General features: G+C 40.8%; 2 protein-coding genes across 2 annotated transcripts in view; one reads left to right on the top strand and one right to left on the bottom strand.

The window, feature by feature from the left end:
• Zcwpw1 (zinc finger CW-type and PWWP domain containing 1) overlaps positions 1–4,827 on the top strand; it is a 23,923-nt gene extending 19,096 nt beyond the window's left edge. Inside the window, exons 12-17 of the mRNA XM_019205333.2 lie at positions 1,005–1,088; positions 1,754–1,811; positions 2,190–2,263; positions 2,887–2,947; positions 3,687–3,815; positions 4,353–4,827. Coding sequence (XP_019060878.1) covers positions 1,005–1,088; positions 1,754–1,811; positions 2,190–2,263; positions 2,887–2,947; positions 3,687–3,815; positions 4,353–4,609 — 663 coding nt within the window. The 3' untranslated portion in view covers positions 4,610–4,827. The remainder of the gene's footprint in view (positions 1–1,004; positions 1,089–1,753; positions 1,812–2,189; positions 2,264–2,886; positions 2,948–3,686; positions 3,816–4,352) is intronic.
• Positions 4,828–6,161: 1,334 nt separating this feature from the next.
• The window catches only part of Pilra (paired immunoglobin like type 2 receptor alpha), a 15,715-nt gene continuing 1,834 nt past the window's right edge, over positions 6,162–20,042 (bottom strand). Inside the window, exons 3-7 of the mRNA XM_010609169.3 lie at positions 11,988–12,191; positions 7,706–7,736; positions 6,766–6,815; positions 6,515–6,546; positions 6,162–6,344 (exon numbers count right to left, since the gene is read on the bottom strand). Coding sequence (XP_010607471.2) covers positions 6,231–6,344; positions 6,515–6,546; positions 6,766–6,815; positions 7,706–7,736; positions 11,988–12,191 — 431 coding nt within the window. The 3' untranslated portion in view covers positions 6,162–6,230. The remainder of the gene's footprint in view (positions 6,345–6,514; positions 6,547–6,765; positions 6,816–7,705; positions 7,737–11,987; positions 12,192–20,042) is intronic.

Here is a 20,042-nt window from a genome sequence, read left to right as displayed (position 1 = left end):
TTTTTGGTGATACCAGGGATTGAACGCGGGACCTGGGGCTTGCAAAGCAGACGGTGGAACCACTGAGCTAAATCCCCGGCCCTAAGGGGGGCTTTTAAAAAGATGAAAGTTTTCTGCAGTAGAGCCAAACCAGAAGTAGCAGACACAAGGGCCCAGATTAATTTAAAATTTCTCAGGCTCAGCATTATAGACATTTTGGGCAAAGTAATACTTTGCTGTGGAGTGCTATCCTGTCCTGTACATTATAGGGTTTTTTTTAAAGACAGAATCTTGTTCTGTAATTCTGGCCTTGAACCCACTATGTAACCCAGGTCTTGCCCCAACCTCACCACAATCCTCCTGTCTCAGCCTCCCAAGTGCTGGGTATACAGGCACATGCCACTATGCCTGGCTTCACTGTAGGATTTTTAACAGCTTCCCTGCACTCTGCTGTCATCTTGCCAGTAACATCCCCTACCTTTATCCTCCTAGTTGTGGCAACCAAAAATTGTCTCCAGACATTCTCAGGTGCTTTCTGGGGGACAGAGTCTCCCCTGGTTGAGGGACACTGGATTAACTGAATCATATTTCCTCTCTGTAGTCACTTTGGTTTTGATTAGCTTTAAAATGAGCTAAGAAGCCCAGCAGTTTGGGGACCTTAGAAAATTGAGCAGTAAAGATGACATCCAGCTGAATCTAAATAAATTTAAAAATGTGGAGTTACCTGAACTCCTTCAATCTGTTTTTATTTTTTCTCAAATTCTCACTGGATTTATTTTGGAGAGGACATCAAAATTTTGGCTGAAAATTTGCTTGGTATTGGTGAGAGATTTATTAGTGTGAAGGGTAGTGCTGTGTCAAAACCCGAAGATTGCGTATCCTATCAGCACTAGGAATCGGAAACAAATGTAGTTAAGATAATTTCCAGTGGGTGGCAGTATGTTGGGGTCACTTCTCTAATATTTATTATTGACTGATTTTTTAAGGCAATATTTGTCATTGACACTAATCTTCTTCCATTTCAGAAAAAGTGCAGGAACAAGGAATACCTCCAGAAACTAGAAGTAGCCATAATAATGGCTCACAAAGCACAGCAGACTGGCATTCAGGTGGCAAAGTGTTCAGACCACATACTTGTTCCTCTTCAGGGCTCGGACACAAAACACAGCACACTCCCTACTGTAAAAATCTGATTGTCTTTCCCCACTGTGCAGCCTATTTTAGAACTGCTCTTTTTTCCACGTTCTTCCAGATTCCCTTGACTCCTTAAATCACCCATTCTTCCCCACCCTTGAACAAGAGGGACCTTCTCTTGGCCCAAGCACAGTTGTGGTAGGGGACATCTTATCTCCCTGTTTGACTTCATGTCTCAGTTGTATGCACCCTACTTTCCCTTTCATTCACTCAGCTTTTACCCTCAGTTTCTACCCAGAGGATGTGGGGCTGGGAAGGAGAATGACAAACTTGTGAATTTTTTTCCCAGTTATTTGTTGAATCATGAATTAAATTGGAAAAGATTGTAACTAATCTCTGCAAAAGTGCAGATAAGGCTAATCTGGATATTTCAAATGAAAATGGCATGGAAAGTGAATACAACCCCCCCCCTCCTGTACCAGGGATGGGACTCAGGACTTGTGCTAGCTAGGCAGGCGTAGCAGCACTGAGCTACATCCCCAGCCCTCACAAATTTTGTTATAACTAAAACCTAGAAGACAGGGCAGATGTTCCTCCTGAGAGGACAGTGGATGATGCTTTTGTTTGTTGGTTCCCTCAGGAGCGGGTTAACTTGTTTGGTTTCTGGAGCCGATACTGTGAACCTGACAGCAATGAAGGTAGAAGTGGAGGAAGAGGACTGGAGAGGGAGGGGAGGGATTCTTCCATGAAGGCAACAGTCCAAGTTTTCTTTATGTTCCATGGCATCAGCCTAGTTCTGGATTCTATAATAAGAAGCTTTTATGAATGTCACTGATCAAATATTCGGGAGGATGGATAGATGGGTGGAGACAGGATTGGTGGGAAAGGATAAGAGGGCAGGATGTGTGTAAATAATGATGGACTTGGAAAAGGGTGGCACCATCAATCTGTGAATGTATGAAAAAATATTACTTGGACACAGAAGGTGGAGTTAGAAGATGAATTCTCTGGAAATTGTTTCATTAACTCATCAACTATTTGGGAGCATAAATTAGCCTTTTCTTTCTCTGTTCTAGACTTAACACTGCCGGAGGCTAACAGCCCTAAGCCCTACATGGAGGAAGAAGAAGAGGAGGAGAAAGAGAAAAAAGTAAGATTAGCTATAAGTGTTGGTTTAGTTCAAGATCTTGGATGTAGAAAGTTCCTGTAAGGATCTGGTTAGCATGGATTTATACCTACTTTTGGCTGTCCCAACCCTGCCTTGGGGTGGCCCAACCAGTTGGTCTTATCTCTTCAGGGTCTACAGGGAAGGAGGCTGTCCTCTTCCTCATTCTCTGGATTTCTCATCGCTCTCAGAAATTTCTGATTACAACCTCAGTTTATACTGTATTTCTTTGGTTCTACCTGGAGCAGTTTTAGTCTACACCTTGCTTCCTCATGTGGACACTTAGGACATTCAGTTGCTCATTTTCTTTGCATCTCTTTTGCAGGGATATGAAATACAGATTTTTTTTTTTACTTTCTCTTTTTAATTTTTAATTTACCTATCCTTGAATATGGCCTACTTTCTTTTATGCATAAAGCTTTCATTTTTTAATACTGAATGGAATGGGAAGATCACCACACACACATTTTCTTTGTGTTGCCACGTGTTAGACAGTATCAGGCTTACAGGAATCAGCCCACCCATTACATTATAGTATCCTTTTCTATTAAAAACTAGTTGTGTGACTCAGTTTATCTTTTTTTAAAAAATTTCTTTCCTATCCCCAGGACCCAAGTTTGCCTGGTACCAAGTCAGCTAAGATAAAGACCAAAAACCCTAAGCTGAGAGGTAAGCAAGCCACCTGGAAATGGGACATGTCACACAGTTAAGGCAGGCAAAGGCAGAGAGTATAAGGGGATCTGCAAATAGCTGGATCTCATTGATTGTCAGCTCTAGACCTGAAAAAACAGGCAAGACTACCTGATAGTGTTAGAGAGGAAGCTGTAGCCTCATTTAAATAAACACATTTTTGCTGTACTAGAGATTGAATTAAGGACCTTTGCACTGAGGTACATCCCTAGCCCTCCCCCTTTTTTTGGTATTTTTTAAATTTTTGAGAGAGGATCTCTAAGTTGCTAAAGTTGGCCCAGGCTGGGCTTGAGCCTGTTTTCATCCTGCCTCAGCTTCCTAGAATTGTGGGATTACAGGCATGTGCCACTGTGCCTGGCTGGCCCCCTCATTTTGTATTTTATAAACTCTTAGGTTAAAGTTCCAAGATTTTAAATTCTTAGCTAGGATGGACAACTTGCTGGAGAATGCAGGCTCTGAAGAGAACCTTAAGAGAAAGAGAAGATCTAGGGAATTAAAAAAAATCAAGATAATTGGGAAACTCTGAACCACTGAGAGAATTCACTAGATTGAGAATGAGCAGGGCAGATGGGCTACATAGTGAGTTCCAGAGCAGTCTAAACTACATAGTGAGACCCTGTCTCAAAAAGCAGAGACTAAATGTGGGGGGATCAACTGCCCTTGCCAAGGTGGTGTTTAGAGAGAAATGTATTTTCCTCATGTTTGGGGCATGACATAGCAGATGGACAAGACAAGATCCCAAAAAAGAAGGTAACCAAGAGACATCTGGACAGTGAATCCACAGTACCCACTGTACCCATAATGGAAAGAAAAGAAGGGGAAAGGAAACCAGATCTGAACCAACCAGGTAAGGCTCAATGTCTAAAAAGTTATGAGGAGATGAGTCCATGTCTGCATCTCCTCTCCCTGGTTCATTTCTGAACATTCCTACAGCTTTGCATTACTTTGAATAAAGCATGAAATTCCGAATGGAAAGGGTATGTCTTGGATTGTACCAAGCACACACGATTGAAACAATGGTTATTGATTGGCTGGATCCAGGCATGGGAGAATGGCAGGGAAGAGAGAATGTTTGTTGGGTTTTTCTATGGCTGGCTAGAAACCTCATGCTTGTTCCTTCTAATTCTTTCAGTTGCTCTGTGACTGGATGATTGACATTTTCAATATAAGAAAACTGATGCTCAGAGAGTTTAAAATTTATTTAAGACCCATGTTGAGCATGTGGCTGATTCATGGCTTGAATCTAAGCCTTTCTGGCCCAAAAGCCAGTATTTTGTATACTGAAAAAGTTCTCCTTTTCTAGAGATTTTATTAGCATAAGGATTTAGGAATTTGACTCATAAGAGTCAGGATAGACTGACCAGTGTTTTCCTTTTTCATTTAGGATCTAAGAAGAAATTTCAAATTCCCCAAAGCAAGACCTCAGCAGTTATCCTGTCTGAGGAAAAAGAAGTTAGAATTGTGCCAAAGGGCCTCAGCACACCAGCTCATTACGAAGCTTTTCCTTTGGAGGGGAAAGAAAGGTCTAGACCCCAAGAGCCACTGATTCTGGAAACTAAAAGTGTCTGCCTTGAAGATGAAGCATCCAGTGACCTGGACCTGGAGCAAATCATGGAAGATCTTGGAAGAAAATCACAATAAAGAGGGGAGCTGTGAGACTGAGATGATGCAGGGGCCTTCTCTGTGACCTTCTTTGATAAATAATGATCTCTTGTTCTCCTCTTTTTCTCTCTAAAGCAACAGGGAGAGCCTGTCCGTTCCATCCCTGAGACGTTCCCAAGTGTTTGGGTTATTAATTGGCTACAAGGTTAAAGAGCTCTGCAGTTTATGTTAATAAAGTGGGTTGCGTGTGTGGTTACTGTCTGACCACCTGTGCTATTTTGGGTCTTTCCCTTGTGCCATGTCACTGTGGCAAATCCTTGTCTCTGATGGGGGCCTGCACAACATGGGAACCCGGGTAAAGCAGTGAGACCTGGGAGAACCTCCAGAAAGACAGATCTGGTTTAAATCCTGGCTCAGCTACTTGAGAAGGCACTGTAACCATCTGCCCTTGTGCCCACGCCTCACCAGGGCACCTCATCATGCTGGGGTGCTGGGGAAGATTCAGTGAGGGGTGTGTGTGAGGCAGTCGCAGTAATGCTAGTTTAGTTATGGTGAGGGGACGTTATGGTTAGATTTAGGAGCAGCCCTGGATTCTGGGCTGATGTCTTTGTCGCTTTCCTATTGCTTAGACACAATTCTTAACACCCACAACTTAGGTTTATTTTGATGCATGGTTTCAGTCTATGGTCACCCAGTTCTGAGGCAGAAAAATAGGATGGTGGAAGTGCATGATGGAGGGAAAGGTACTCAGTGCGTGGCAGTCAGGAAGCAGAGAGAAGGGAGGATCTTGCCGAAGACCAGAATGTACCTTTCCAGTTCATGCCTTGCCATGACCCACCTCTAATCACACCCTACCTTTTGTTTTGTTTTGGTTTTTTGAGACAGGGTCTCCCTAGTAGTTGAGACTGACCTGGAACTCACTCTGTAGCCCAGGCTGGTCTTGAACTCACAGCAATCCTCCTGCCTCAGCCTCCTGAGTGCTGAGATTACAGGCATGCGCCACCACGCCCGGCTAGACCCCACCTTTTAACAGCACATTTAGCTCCTCACTCATGGATGAATCCATGTGAATCCACAGCATCCCTGTGATCCACTCACTTTCCACACACATGATAGAATAGGGGTCATTTTAGGCCTAAACCATAACAGCTGCTACCAGTATTTGGGGATTTGTGTTCCCTGGATTGAGGCAGTCACTGAGAAGAAAATCAAAATAAAAAAACCAAAAAAGTACAGAAGGGATCTTGGATGAGTTGTCTATTAGATTTTATTTTTAGTGGAGAAGCAGAAGTTGAAGTTGACAAGAGTTTTCAGATGCATTCAGACAAATTTTGTGGATCATTTTATTTTTGGGGGCAGAGGCTCACAAGTTGAAGAAACTGGTGTAGGTGGCTTTTTCAATTCCTTTCTGGCCTTCACACTTGCCTCTGATCTTAGCTATTGTTGGAAGCTGTGGTCATTCCTATTGGACTTTAAGATTGTCATTCAGTCCCACTCATTTGTTTTGTTCTGTTTGAGACAGGGTCTCACTATGTAGTTGAGACTGACCTGGAACTCACTGTGTAGCCCAGGCTGGTCTTGAACTCACAGCGATCCTCCTGCCTCAGCCTACCGAGTGCTGGGATTACAGGCGTGCACCACCATGCCCGGCTCCCACTCATTAGGTCTTTAGGACAGTGTACAGTGTCTCTTCCTGGGTGCTCTCATGGGAAGGGTGGCAGGAAGGTGCTCCTGGAGAGGTCAAATTGAGGAGGGAGGCATAGACAATGTCATTCTGTATGAAAAGCAAAAGAAAAATGTTAGACAGCAGAGACAGATCTGCCCCAGTCTTAAGGCAGCAGCTTGTACTGCCTGAGTACGCTGCCCTTCCCACACCACTTTCTTCTACTCTCTCTTTGCCAGACTTCACTGACTTTCCTTAAGACCCCAGTCTAAGCTACTTACCTTGGGGTTCAGCTGAGCATCTTTATGTTTTCCTAGGGAAAAAAATCAAGGAGTCCTGGGGTCAGGCGGTGTGACAGGTAGGGTGGACTGTAGTGAAGTTATCTGCTAGGTCAGGGCCAGGTTATGTGGGAGGGAAGACGTGTGGAGTGGGGAAAAGGGAAAACCAGGAGGTGGTGCATGTGTAGGCAGTGTGTTTTTGGGCAAGAGAGAAGCACCAAGGATAAAATGGGAATGGTGGTGGTAGGACTTACCCTTACTCCCAGTATTTTCATAGTTCTCCTCGCTGGTTTGGGCGAATTCTCTGAATTGGGTCAAGAGGATGAGAAATTTATTAGCTTCCAGGCAGAAAAGAGTTAAGACACCGGGGACTGAGTCTCTAAGAGGCTCTGCACCTGCCCTGACAGGCGATGGTGTTGGATCCTCAGCAGGAGGCAGTTTGGAAGAGGAGTTTGAGGGCCCTGGTGGGGTGGCCCGCCAGAGTCCCTCGGTGCTGAAGTTAGGGTTATTCTAGGGAAGCTGCCTGCGTTTGAGAAACGAGAAATAGGAAGGGCCAACCCTGTTCTCTCTGCTGACACCACCTTGGCTAAAACTGGGAGGATAAAACCAATTTAGTGAACAAACACGCTGGTTTCTTGGAAGGAGAAGGGACCGGGGAGCGGCCCAGAGGAAGGACAGGTAGTGAAAGGTGGAGCATATAGAGGATGGCTTGGATCAGGAAAGGTAATGGCAGAAAGATCAGGAGAGGAAGAAGAGGTGGGAGAATGAAGAGGGGAGGACAAGAGAGGCGGAGGAGTGGAGGCAGAGGACTCCTGGGTCCGTAGCACATTTGCTGAAGGAAAACATCAGATAAGAAAGCAGATGAGGGATGGGAGAGCTACTTGCACCCAGGAAGAGATATTCAAGATTCAGGGACACCAGATAAATGGAACGAGCTTAAGAACTGGAAGAGAGAAGGAAAGAGGATGCTGAGGAAAGACAGACACCCCCCCCCAGAGACTGGGCACTGTTCTCATTATCAAGGGACGGAGCCTGCAGAGGCGGGGGCCTGGCCTATTAGAGGATGAAGATGGATACACTGGGTGAGTCGGGGATGGGAGAGCTGCTCTGAAAGATGCCTTATTTGGTCTCACAAGGCAACTTCCCAAGCCAGTGCCCTTTCCCCTCCCCACCCCTTGGAGGACCATCACTCACCTGGCAGGGCTTGGGGCTTTAGTCTGCCGACCTGTAGGGGGACCGACAGCACATCAATACGACATCCATGGACAGACTGTCTCACCTTTTCAGCTGTATCCTATGCTCAGAAAATCCTTTCACAGACCCAGGAAGCAGAGAAGGGCCGTCCACATCAGTCAGTGAAGGGCTGGGTCTCACCAGCTCACACCTGCCCTGTTGTCCTTGACAGCAAATTCTAAGACGAGCTCTTCTGATCTTTTGCTCCTACATCCATCCCATCTCTTGCTTTGCTGCTTTCTCCCCGCTTGCATTCCTTGCTCACCACCACCTACCTAACTTGTTCATTTCTGCAGTTAACTCCACCACACTCTGACCTTACAGAAACAGCTAGTCTTCTTCCTCTTATCCTATAAGTTAGTGGTCTTTGCTCCCTTTTTATTTTTATTTATTAACTTTTGTTTTTTGAGACAGGGTCTCACTATGTAGCTGACACTGACCTGGAACTCACTATGTAGCCCAGGCTGGTCTCAAACTCACAGTGATCCTCCTGTCTCAGCCTCCTGAGTGCTGGGATTAAAGGCACGTGCCACCATGCCCGGCTTTTGCTCCCATTTTGAAGACTATTTGACTGTATATTTGAGCTTTATTTTTGGGCTCTCTATTCTGTCCCATTGGACTGCTTGTTTTATGCCAATAGTATGCTGCTTTGATTACTGCAGCTTTAAAATGTTTTGAAATAGGAAATGTAAGTCCTTCCCATTTGGCTAGTTAGTTTTTTTTTTTTAATTCATATGAATATCCAGGTGAATTTTTCATTTCTGTAAAAAAGGCCATCGTGATTCTCAGTGGGACTGTATTGACTTTGTAGATTATTTTGAGTAGTATGGGTATCTTCATATATTAATTCTTTTAATCCATGAATAGGAGATGTCTTTTTATTTGTGTGTTCTTTCATCAAGGTTTTGTACTCTAGTCATTGTACAAGTCTTTTGCTTCCTTGGTTAGGGTTTTTTCCCAAGTATTTTATTTCTTGATGCTATCTAAATGGAATTGTTATCTTAAACTTTGCTGAATCCTATAATTAGTTCTAACAATATTTTGTGGAATCCTTAGTTCTTTCTTTTTTTTTTTTTTTTAACAGTCCTGGGGATCGAATCCAGGGCCTCAGGCATGCTAAGCAAGTGCTGTCCCACTGAACCATATCCTCAGTAGTTGTAAAATTTTGAACAGAATGTGGCTTATTAAGCTCCCCAGGCTGGCCTCAAACTTGGTATGCTTCTACCTCAGTCTCTCAAGAAGCTGGGATTATAGGAGCATCCTAACAGGCCTGGCACATCTTCAGCTTTTCAACATGTAAAATCATGTCCCCTGCAACCAGAAAATTTTACTTCTTTTATTCCAGTTTTGGTTCCTTTTATTCTGTTTACATCCCTAATTACTCTGGCTTGGACTTACTTGGATTACAAGTAGTGAATGTGGGCAACCTTGCCTTACTCCTAATCTTAGGTGTAAAGTTTTCAGTCTTTCACCACTGAGTGATATTAGCTGTGGATATTTAATAAATGACCTTCATTAGACTGAAGTCATTCCCTTTTAGGCTTGTTGGATGTTTTCTTATTATGAAAGAGCATTAAATCTTATCTAGTCCTTTTTCAGAATCAGTTGACATGATCAGACAGTTTTTGTTTTCCTAGTCAATGGATGTGATAGATCACATTTATGGCTTTTTAAAATTAATTAATTAATCAATTATTTTTGTAGTGCCAGGACCTTGAAAATACTAAGTAAGACTTCTAGCTTTTGGCTTACTTTGTGTGTGTGTGTGTGTGTGTGTGTGTGATACTGGGGATTGAGCCAAGAGTTTTTACACTGAGTTAGATCCCTAGCCTTTTTAAAATTTTTTATTTTGAATCAGAGTCTCATTAAGTTGCCCAGGCTGGGCTGGGATCTTCCAGAGTGCTAGGATTACAAGTATGTGCTACCACACTTGGTTCTTGACTGACTTTTGTATAATGAACCATCTTTTCATTTCAAGGATAAATCCCACTTGTCCATGATGTTTAACCCTTTATATGTGCTGTTGAATCTGGTTTCCTAATATGTTATACTGCGTGCCTGTATTCCCAGCTACTTGGGAGTGAAAGCAGGAACCTTGCAAATTCGAGGACAGCCCTGGCAAGTTAGCAAGATTCTCTCTCAAAAAAATTAAGAAGGCCTGGGGATGTAGTTCATTGTAGAGCATTTGCCTGGTATCTGTGAGGCTCTGGGTTCCATCCCTAATACCATCAAAAAGGAAAAAAGAAAAGGGTTTTTAAGCATAGTCAAATGCCAATGGGGAAAACACAATCATGTACAGTCACAATTTTAAAGATTTTATAGTTTCTCATATGAGTTCAAAGCCCAGTTCCTGTTTCTTCAGTCACTATTTCAGACATCCTCTTCCAGTCTCTGACCATCTGTTTTTTCAGTACCAGGGAATGAACTCAGGACCTTGTGCTTTTGAGGCAGGCAGTGGCACCACTGAGCTAAATCCCCAGCCCAAGTCTCGGACCATCTTCCTCATTCTCAAGGGACAACCACTGTGGTGTTTGCTCTGTGATAATTTTAGCAATTTTTCTTATGCCATTGAATTTACTGATCTTTTTAAAATTCATGATTATTGGCTTTTTGACTTAGGAAGATAATAAAATAATCCTGGGTTATAGAATACTGTCACATGTTTTCTTCTATTTTAGGATTATTTTTGCACATTTAAATCCTTGATATCTATAGAATTTATTTTGATGAATGTTACGAGGTAGGAGATACCACTATTTTTTTGGATGCCCACCCACTTATCCTATTACCATTTGTTGAAATACCATGTTTCCTCTTCAGTTAGAAATGTTACCCTTTAATCTACTGAATTCCCACATACATTTGAGTCTGTTTGCTTCTTACATTTGTTTGGGGTTTTTTCTTTTCTTCTGTTAGTTTATGTCTGTATCACTATACCAGTATCCCATCTTCTTAATTCAGTTAATTGTAAGAGCTAATGCTCAGATAGTGGTTATTCTAAGCTAGGATCTAGTTTAAATGCATTACATGTAATCACCAGGACAACCCTACAAGGTGCTGTTCTTATCCTCCTTTTATCTATGAGGAAGTTGAGCATTTGTGCCACGGTACATTTGTATCACAGTGCCAAAGTTCCCACAGCCAGGCTGAGAAAAGCCTGGGCTTGACGTCTTTTCTTCTGAAACATGGTCTTCTGTTTGTGTTCCCTATTTTTCTTGGCATCTGCAATGTAGCCTTTTTCACCCAAGTTGACAATTGGGTGAATGTTTTCCACTCCCTTGCCTGTGCATCAACATGATCACTAAATCTCAAAGATTTTGCTTCTCAGACTTTCCAAGGACCTAGCCAGTTCTTCCACATGCAGCATCACAGCGTTAAACTGATCCAGCCTGGCCCACGTCCTACCTGTCCCCTGTGCATGGATGATATCTTCACAGCAGGATGTTGAGGTGTACTTTGTTGCTTCACATTTCCTCTGGGCCAGAGGCTCTGGGAGTGACTTACAAGGTCCCCTCTCATCTCCTGCCTCTGTGCTAAGGTACTTACAGTTCTTATAATAGATTCTGCTTGGCTGGCCAGTGACTGTCCTTTCCATCACCCTTAGCTTTTGTCTGGTTCTTTCTTTTTATTCTTTGGGATTTTTTTTACAGGTTTTATTTTCTTTGGGAAGTTCTCCCTGACTCTTCCTCTGACTTTTGTTAGCACTACCACAGCTCTTTTCTAATGAGCAGCTAGCCCTTGAGGCCCACGCTCCCCCCACCGCATGCAACTCCCAACCACTGAATCTTTTAAAAAGCAGACTGTATGCTTCATTTAGTTTTTATTCTCGCCAGGTTCTGGAATGCGAACACTAGTGTAGTCCTTCCTGAGCTGAGCCAAATTCCCGTTCCTTCTGCTCTTTTCTTACTTTCCCCAGAACTGAGCCTTTCTTTTTCATGAACCAAAAAGTGGTAATTTGTGAGAAATGACTAAATCAAAGAGGAAGTACTGTAATGGCAAATGATCAGATTCTGTGGTCAGGGATTGGTGGTTCTCAAATTTGATTGCACACACACCCCACTTGAAGAACCTGCTACAACTGGAAATTCCCCAGAACAGACCCAGAGCATGACTCACACAGTTTGAGATGGACCCAACAGAGATCTGTGTTTTAAAGAAGCACCTTCAGTGATTTTGATGCAGGTAGGATCTGAGAGACACTCAGCTAGGAATCTTGGGAGAGAGCTGGTCCTGGACCACTTACCTTTCTTCCTCTGCCACCCAAAGAAGACCGTCAGCCCCACAGTCATGGTTAAGAGTGCAATGGCAGCAGCCACTGCCACCCCCACTGTTGCTCCCAGACTCAGGGACCCACGCTTTGAGTTCTTCTTTCTTTCTGTGTAGTTGAGACCGGGTGTGGTGGCTTTAGAGGCTACACTGGTGGGACTCCACATGGTGGTCTTGACAGCTATGGAGAGATGAGAAATAAGCATATCTTCCCCTAGAGAAACAGGTGTCTGGGTGAAGCTGTTGCATCTTTTTCACCAGTTTCCCTTCTGCATGGGTAGAGGGGCAGCACTCAGAAGTTCATACCAGGAGGAAGTAACAAGGAGAAATGCTCAAGGTTTAGAATCCAGATCACCCAACTCTATACCACTTACTGGTGGTGTGTCCTGAGACACTTCATCAGTTACACATTAGATACCTAAATCATAGAATTAAAATTTATCTTTATTGTTGTAAATATACGTAAAAATATCATTTTAACCCTATGAAAGTGTACAGTTCAGTGACACTAGATACATTGTTTTGCATCTATTATAACCATCCAACTCTAGAACTTTTCCAGCTTCCTAAATGAAAGCTCTGAACCCATCAAACGGGTTCCCATTCTCCACACTGCCAGCCTCTGGCAGCCATAATTTGACTTTCCATCTCTAGGGATTTGACTATTGTAGGGACCTCCTCTGATGACACCCTGTAGTACATGTACTTTTGATGGTTTTGATACAGGGAAGAGCTGTATAACAATGTTTTGGTCAGTGGCAAACTGCATATCCAACAGAGGTCCAATAAGATTAAATAGCTTAATTTGTGTCAAGTCTCAGTGATGTTCATCAAAGAATGGAGTCACCTAAAATTGTCCTTCTCAGATTGTAACATCCTTGTTAAGCAGCACATGACTGAGAAAAATCTGTACAATATTGAGTAGATGTTGGAAATATGTTTTCAGGGTTAAATTAATACCTATTGCTTATTAGATCCTATAAACAGATTATACCTTCTTTGTGGGTGTTTAATGCATTACTTAAAAATTGACATAGTACTCAGTCATACAAAAAAAAAATCAGACATCGGCAATATCTTCAGATGAGTGTGGGCCAAATTCTTTGTTCATGCTTAATTGGAAATTAGGAAAAGTCACATGTATATAAGCATCACACTGTGCGTATGTGTCAATAAATTATATGTGATGATAAATTATGTCAATTAAAATAAAAGTTTGAAAACAGTAAAAATATAAATATAATCTCTTATTTGAAACTGAAAATTTTAAAAATTAATCAGAGAAAATATGTAAGAACATTATTTAGAAGTTAAAGCTTATGTGTGTATAAAACCTGAAATGTGACTAAATTTAAATTTTAAATTCTTTCATTATTTAAAATGGGAGGAAATTTTTTAAATGACCAAAACATTCAATTTCCAAAGAAAAAGCACCAATCCCAGAGAAGCCAGCCCATGGAAACTCAAAGGCAGCAAGTAGTGAAGACCTGCTTAGGAATAAATTTATTGATAGATATCAATAGAAGAAATTAATGCAGGAACTGGTTATTTAGAGGAAAACAAAAAAGACCACCCTATCTAATAGTTAATTGATCTCATCAGTGAATGTATGTTCAGTAAGCCAATAAATGTAAAAATCTCTATGGAATGGATGTTTTTTGAAATAAATATTAATTTTAAAATTTTGATTTAAAAAACAGTGCACCTGAACTGATAGGTACACAAAGAAATTGAGAATGCTATTGAAGAAGTACCTTTTGATGTTTCCACATACATAAATCAATAAATATAACTCAGCACAGAAATAGAATCAAGTGTAAAAATCACATGATGCTCTCAACAGATGCAGAAAAACCTTAGAGTCAAACATTCCTTCATGATAGAAACTCAGAAGAGCCTAAGTATGGAAGGACCCTACCTCAATATAATGAAAGTTATATCCCACAAACTCACAGGAAACATACTAAATGGACAAAAACAGAAGGATTTCCTCTAACAACAGGAGCAAGAAAGGGTGTCCATTCTTGCTACTCTTGTTCAATATAATATTTGAAATTTTAGCCAGAGCAATCAGATGAAAGAAAGAAAAGGGATATAAATTAGAAAAGAACAAGTCAAATTATCCCTATCTGCAGATGACATGATTCTTAGAAGAACTCCACCAAAAGAGACTTTAAATCTGATGAATAAAGTGACAGGAAAATAATTAACACACAAAATCAATAGACACCAATAACGAACCCCCTGAGAAAGAATTTAGGAAAGCAATTCCATTCTTAATAGTTTCACAAATGTGCACACACACACACCCCTAGGAATAAGCCCAGCAAAGGACATGAAAGCCTTCTGTAATGAAAATTATAGAACACTGAAAAAAGAAATTAAAGACACTAAACTATGGAAAGACCTCCCTTGCTCATGGATTGGCTGAATTAACGTTGTTAAAATGGTCAACATGTACCAAAAGTAATCTACAGATTCAGTGTAATCCCCATGAAAATACCAATGAAATTCTCCACAAAACTAGGAAAAACAATTCTAAAATTCATATGGAAGCACAAAAGACCCAGACTAGCCAAAGCAGTCCTGAGCAAAAACTGCACTGCTGGAGCCATCACTATACCTGCTTTCAAATTATAGTACAAAACCATAGTAACAAAAACATGTTACTGACACAAAAATAGGCACATAGACCGCAGCATGGAATAGAACACACACACACACACACACACACACACACACACACACACACAGAGACCTCATACAACTACAGCTATCTCTTTCTTGGAACAGGAGCCAAAAACATGTTAGAGGAAAAGACAACCTTACTGACCTCATTCACAACTGGGATATCCATAGGAAAAAAACTGAAACTAGATTCCTAACTCTGTGTACAAAATCAATTCAAAGTGGACCAAAGATCTAGGTGTAAGACCTTAAACTTTGAAACTGACAGAAGAAAATACAGGGAGAATACTTGAAGTCATATCCACTGGCCGTGTCTTCCTGAACAGGACTCCAGTTGAACAGGAAATATTAAGAATCAACAAATGGGACGACCTCAAATTAAAAAGCTTCTGCACAGCAAAGGAAACAATCAACACAGTGAAGAGACAGCCTCTAAATTAGGAAAAAACCTTTCAACTGCTATTCTTCTGCTGATTAATATGGAGAATATTAAAAGGCCTCAAAAACTTAACAACTAGAAAATAACCCAGTCAATAAATAGGTAAATGAATTGAACAAACACTTCTCAAAAGAAGTACAAATGACCAATGAAGACTGTATATGAAAGGATGTTCATCTTTAACCATTAGGGAAATGAAAATCAAAGCTACACTGAAATTCACCCTAGTCAGAATGGCTACAATCAATGACACACTAATGCAAGTGAGGAGGAAAACACTTCTACACTGCTGGTGGAAATGCAAATTAGTACAGCAACCTTGGCAATCTGTCTGGCAATTCCTCAGAAAACCAAAAATAGAGCTATCGTTTGATCTAGCTATACGTACCACTCTGGTATATTCCTAAGAGAGCTAGAGTTGCCATATTATGGTTATATCCACATACCCATATTTATTGTGGCACAAATCACAATCCATAAATTATAAAAACACCCTAGGTACCCATCAGCAGAAAATGGATAAACAAAATATGGTACTGTATACACAATGGACTGTTAGTCAGCTATAAAGAATGAAATCATCATTTTTCAGGAAACTAGATGGAATTGGAGATCATCATGTTAAGCAAAATAAGCCAGACTCAGGAAGTCAAATACTGCATGCTTTTTTCTTATAGGTGGACTCTTAAAAAAAAAAAAAAGACAGGAAAGCAGAAAGACTATTGCGAAGAGGTAGGGGATTAGGTAGAGAGGGGGCAGGCAGATAATTGGGGAGGATGAAAATAATAAAAATGTATGCATGCATACATGTACCAAAATGAAGCCCACTATTTTATAGGGTGAGGCAGACAGCTTTTTGTTTTTTATTTATCTATTTTTTTGGTACCAGGGATCGAACTCAGGACCTTGTGCTTGCAAGGCAGATGGCAGCACCACTGAGATAAGTCCCGGGCCTATTTTGGATAATATGACTTAGTGACATCAAAAATTTTTTTTAAAAAAGAAGTACCTTTTATAAACATTCCAAGTTTAGGAAGTTATATGGATAAATTCTTGTAAAAATGTAGGACACATGTGGACATTTCTAGTACATAGGGAAATATGGAAAACACTGCAATGATAATTCATTCAATAAAATAACACCATAATCCTGGTGCTGATATCCAGTCACATTTTTTACAAAAGTGTATTAAAACAAGAGGTGGCCCTTTTCTTTTTAAATGATCCGAGTGGAGGAAAATACCAAGAGGTTGCCAAGGGTTTAGGGAAAGAGAAATTCTCCTCTACATTGAGAGCCTATGTTGGTATAATCTTTGGTAATGAGGTTTGTATCTAGGGAGATTCTTTTCAGTGTTATTTGTGACGTGGCACCTACTTCAATGTCTATAACACAGGAGATTGATTAAATAAATCATCGTAATAGCTACAATAGGATAATATACAGTCATTTAAAAAAGTGCCCGGATGTCTACACGCTGAAATGAAAAGAGTTCAAGGTACATTAAGTAAAAGTAACAAGTTGCAGAGCATAATTGAATGAGTGTGTCAGGTATCGAGGCCTACAGAAGAGTCCATTTCCGCAGGAAGAGAGATACAGTGATAATGGAGAGAGAAAGTGGACAGAATAAGGTGTTACTGTACTATTCACTTCACTTCCTTCTGTACCGTTTCAACATTTTTGTTATGTGCGAGTATCACCAGTACATTATGAATTTTTAAATGTAACATTTTTCAAAGTTGCACAGGCATGTAGTTTAGAGTCAGCAAATGTCACACAGCTTGGAAAAAGCAGCAACATCCTGTGCAACCCCCACATTTGCTTCCCACTCCCCAGAGGCACTATTTTCAGCAACTTCCACTATTTCCCATTCCCCTTTCCTCTTTCTCTCTCCCCTCTCTTCTCCCTCCCTTTCCTTCTTACAGTCCTCCGAGCCTTCGTCTATTGCAGATGTGCGCTACCATGGTCTCCATTTAACTATTTTTTTAAAAACACCTTCACCTTATATTTCTAAATAACATGTGTCTGCTGCTGTTGCTTGACTTGGTTGTTTTAAAGGGTGTCTATTTACCGTCTACCGTTGAAGTTAAGGATTTGGATCGTAACACCTCCTTTTCTTCATCTCACTCAACTGTTCAGATGGCTTTTTTGTTGTTGTTGAGACTGAGTCTCCCTATTTTCCCTAGGCTGGTCTTCAACTCTTGGCTTGACGGATCCTCCTGCCTCTCAGCCTTCAAGTAGCTGGAACTACAAGTGTGCACAGCCACGTCCAGCTGTTTGGCCTTAATACATGCCTTTTGGATTTCTTTATTTGGATTCTGGGGCATCCCTTTCTTGCTCCTCCTTTTTTTGCTCTTGGCTCTTTCTCTCTCTTCCTTGTTGGTTCCTCCTCCTGGAGGTTGTATCTCCCTTTGCAGCTCATCTCTTGACTCTCTGCTTCCTCTCTGCCTTACCTCTCTGCTATAGCTTTCTGCCTTGAAGCCAGCCAGTTATGGACTGAAACAGGAGCCAAAAGAAACCTTTCCTCCTTTAAGTCATGGGTATTTGGTATAGTGTCTCAGCGATGAGAAAAGTAAGATTTTCAATCAGCCATCTAATTTCTCTCCACTGGGTTAGGGTTCAGCTCCTCTGGTCTCCTAGGCCAGATCCATCCATCTTCTCAGCCTCTCAAATTTCATTTTTGGCCATCTGGCTCACAGTTTTTGTTCTTGAGTGCTTTTGTCTTAAAGAATGCCTTTTGCTTTAGTGCATTTTGAGATGGAGAGTTAAGCATGTGCCATCTTGGCCAAAATTTATGCCCTATTTTTGTAATAAAATTATTTTAAAATTCAAAAATTAATCTTTCTCTTTAATAACTCAGTGGTTCTGCTGCCTGCCTCACAAGCACAAGGACCCGAGTTCGATCCCCAGTACCAAATAAATAAATAAATAAACACATAAAATAAAATATAAAGTATATCAACAAAAAAAATCTTATGAATGCTCGCTTTGGCAGCACATATACTAAAAAAAATCTTATGAGATAGCTACATAATTTTGTAAAAGAACACTGCCAAGATTTATCGAGGATGTTAAGTGGGATCCATTCCTGCCTGGGAAGATCATATATGTTTGCTCTTTCTTCAATTGCTTAGTAGGTTTAAATGAATTAAGATTCAAAAGATCACAATGAGTGTTTTCTCTGAATTTGGCAAACTTATTCTATTTCCATGCAAGAATAGGACAGTAACACTAACAAAGTTTTTGAGGAAAGAGTAATGTGGTTGAGAGGGAAATAGTCTCATCAGCCATTGAAAGGTGATAAAGTTACGATCACAAAACAGGGTGGCTCTGGTAGAAGAGAAAACAGACCAGTGAAACAGAACAAACTAACCAGAAATGGAGGCTACACTTCAAAAAAATCTACAAACCAGGCCTACTGCTGGGAATGTAGCTCAATAGCAGAACATATGCCTACCATGTGTGATTTGAGTCTCAGCACTGCAAAAAGAAAAAAAGGGGGGATATAGTGAGAAGATAAAAAATACTCAATAAGTGGGTTGGGATTCATTAGTTGCTTGCCATAAAGATCATTTTTTTTGTTGCGTCTTTTATGCAATATACCAAAATAAGTTTTCACTACTAAAAAGATTCTTACTGTGAAAAGAAATAAAATCATACAAAAAGTAGGAAAACATTTTGAATTTAGAAGTATTTTGAGCCACTAATGGGAGATGAAATTTTTTCTTAGAAAAAAAGAAGTCTTACAAAGGAAAATACACTTAGAATTAATTGGAAAAATTAAATTATGTAGGGAAAATCAGCAAGCTAAGCACAAATTAGTTATATTTACTGCATTTCTTTAGTTAGGGATATCTTTGCTTGCTGGTCCTTCAGTCAGATTTAAAAATTTTATTTGGTTTTTAAAATTAAGGGTGCAAATATCTGATTTAATTAATTAATTAAAAAATGTATTGATGAGGGCCAGGGATTTAGTTCAGTGGTTCAGTGGCCTGCCTTGCAAGTGCAAGGACCTGAGTCCAATCCCGGTACCAAAAAAAACCCAAAACAAAACAAACAAACAAACAAAAAAATGTATTGATGAAAAACTTATGGTAGAGCTGAAGGTATAGTTTGCTACCATGCCTGAGGACTCGGGGTCAATCCATAACCCTCCAAAAATAAGCACAAACACAAAACCCTAACCCTGATAATAAATGTGACAGAAGCAGAGAAAGGAGAAGGAATTAAAAACAGAGGAAGAGGTTGACTGAGAAGAACCAAAATCTTTCAGAAAAGGCCATTTAAGGAAATAAGTGAACCCTCAAGTTACCAGCTTAGCATATGGGTAACTTTGGTCATGACCAAAATTTTAGCTTTAATTTACAACCTAAGTCTTGACTTACAACCCAAATGCCAGCCGCTTGTGGTTTCAGATGATCTCAGGTACAGATTAAATCCTTACAGAGGTCTGGAAGGAATATCCCCACACCCTTTCCTGTGTCAGGTTAATTGAGAAATCCGGGCCAACATCTCTCTAAGGATGCTGAGATCTGTCTGTATGCAAGAGAGAGGCTTTGAAGGCTGTGTAGAGAAGCTGAGCCTTCAACTGACCAACTTGAGTTACAACCAGCTTCCTAAGTCAAGGATCCACTGTATATAGGAGGCACTGGAAATTGAAATCTAAGGCTAAGGTGCGTAGTTCAGGCCTTGGAGCCATGCCCCCTTTGGGCTGTAACCAGCACAATGGTTAAGTCAGGGCAGTGATTCACAGAGAAAGGCAGCATCTGTCCTGGTAGGGAGGACATTAGTGACACTGGTGAGAACTGCCAAAACAAATGGCTATTAAAAGCCAGCCCATTTAGACCACTTAGTTGATAAAAAAATTTAAAATAAATTCTGCCAACAATGCATGACTTCTTGCCTCC

The sequence above is a fragment of the Fukomys damarensis genome, unplaced genomic scaffold (genome assembly GCF_012274545.1).
Source record: "Fukomys damarensis isolate Sample0158 unplaced genomic scaffold, DMR_v1.0_HiC HiC_scaffold_17, whole genome shotgun sequence".
Classification (NCBI taxonomy): Eukaryota; Metazoa; Chordata; class Mammalia; order Rodentia; family Bathyergidae; genus Fukomys; species Fukomys damarensis.
This window is presented reverse-complemented; position numbering and strand designations above follow the sequence as displayed.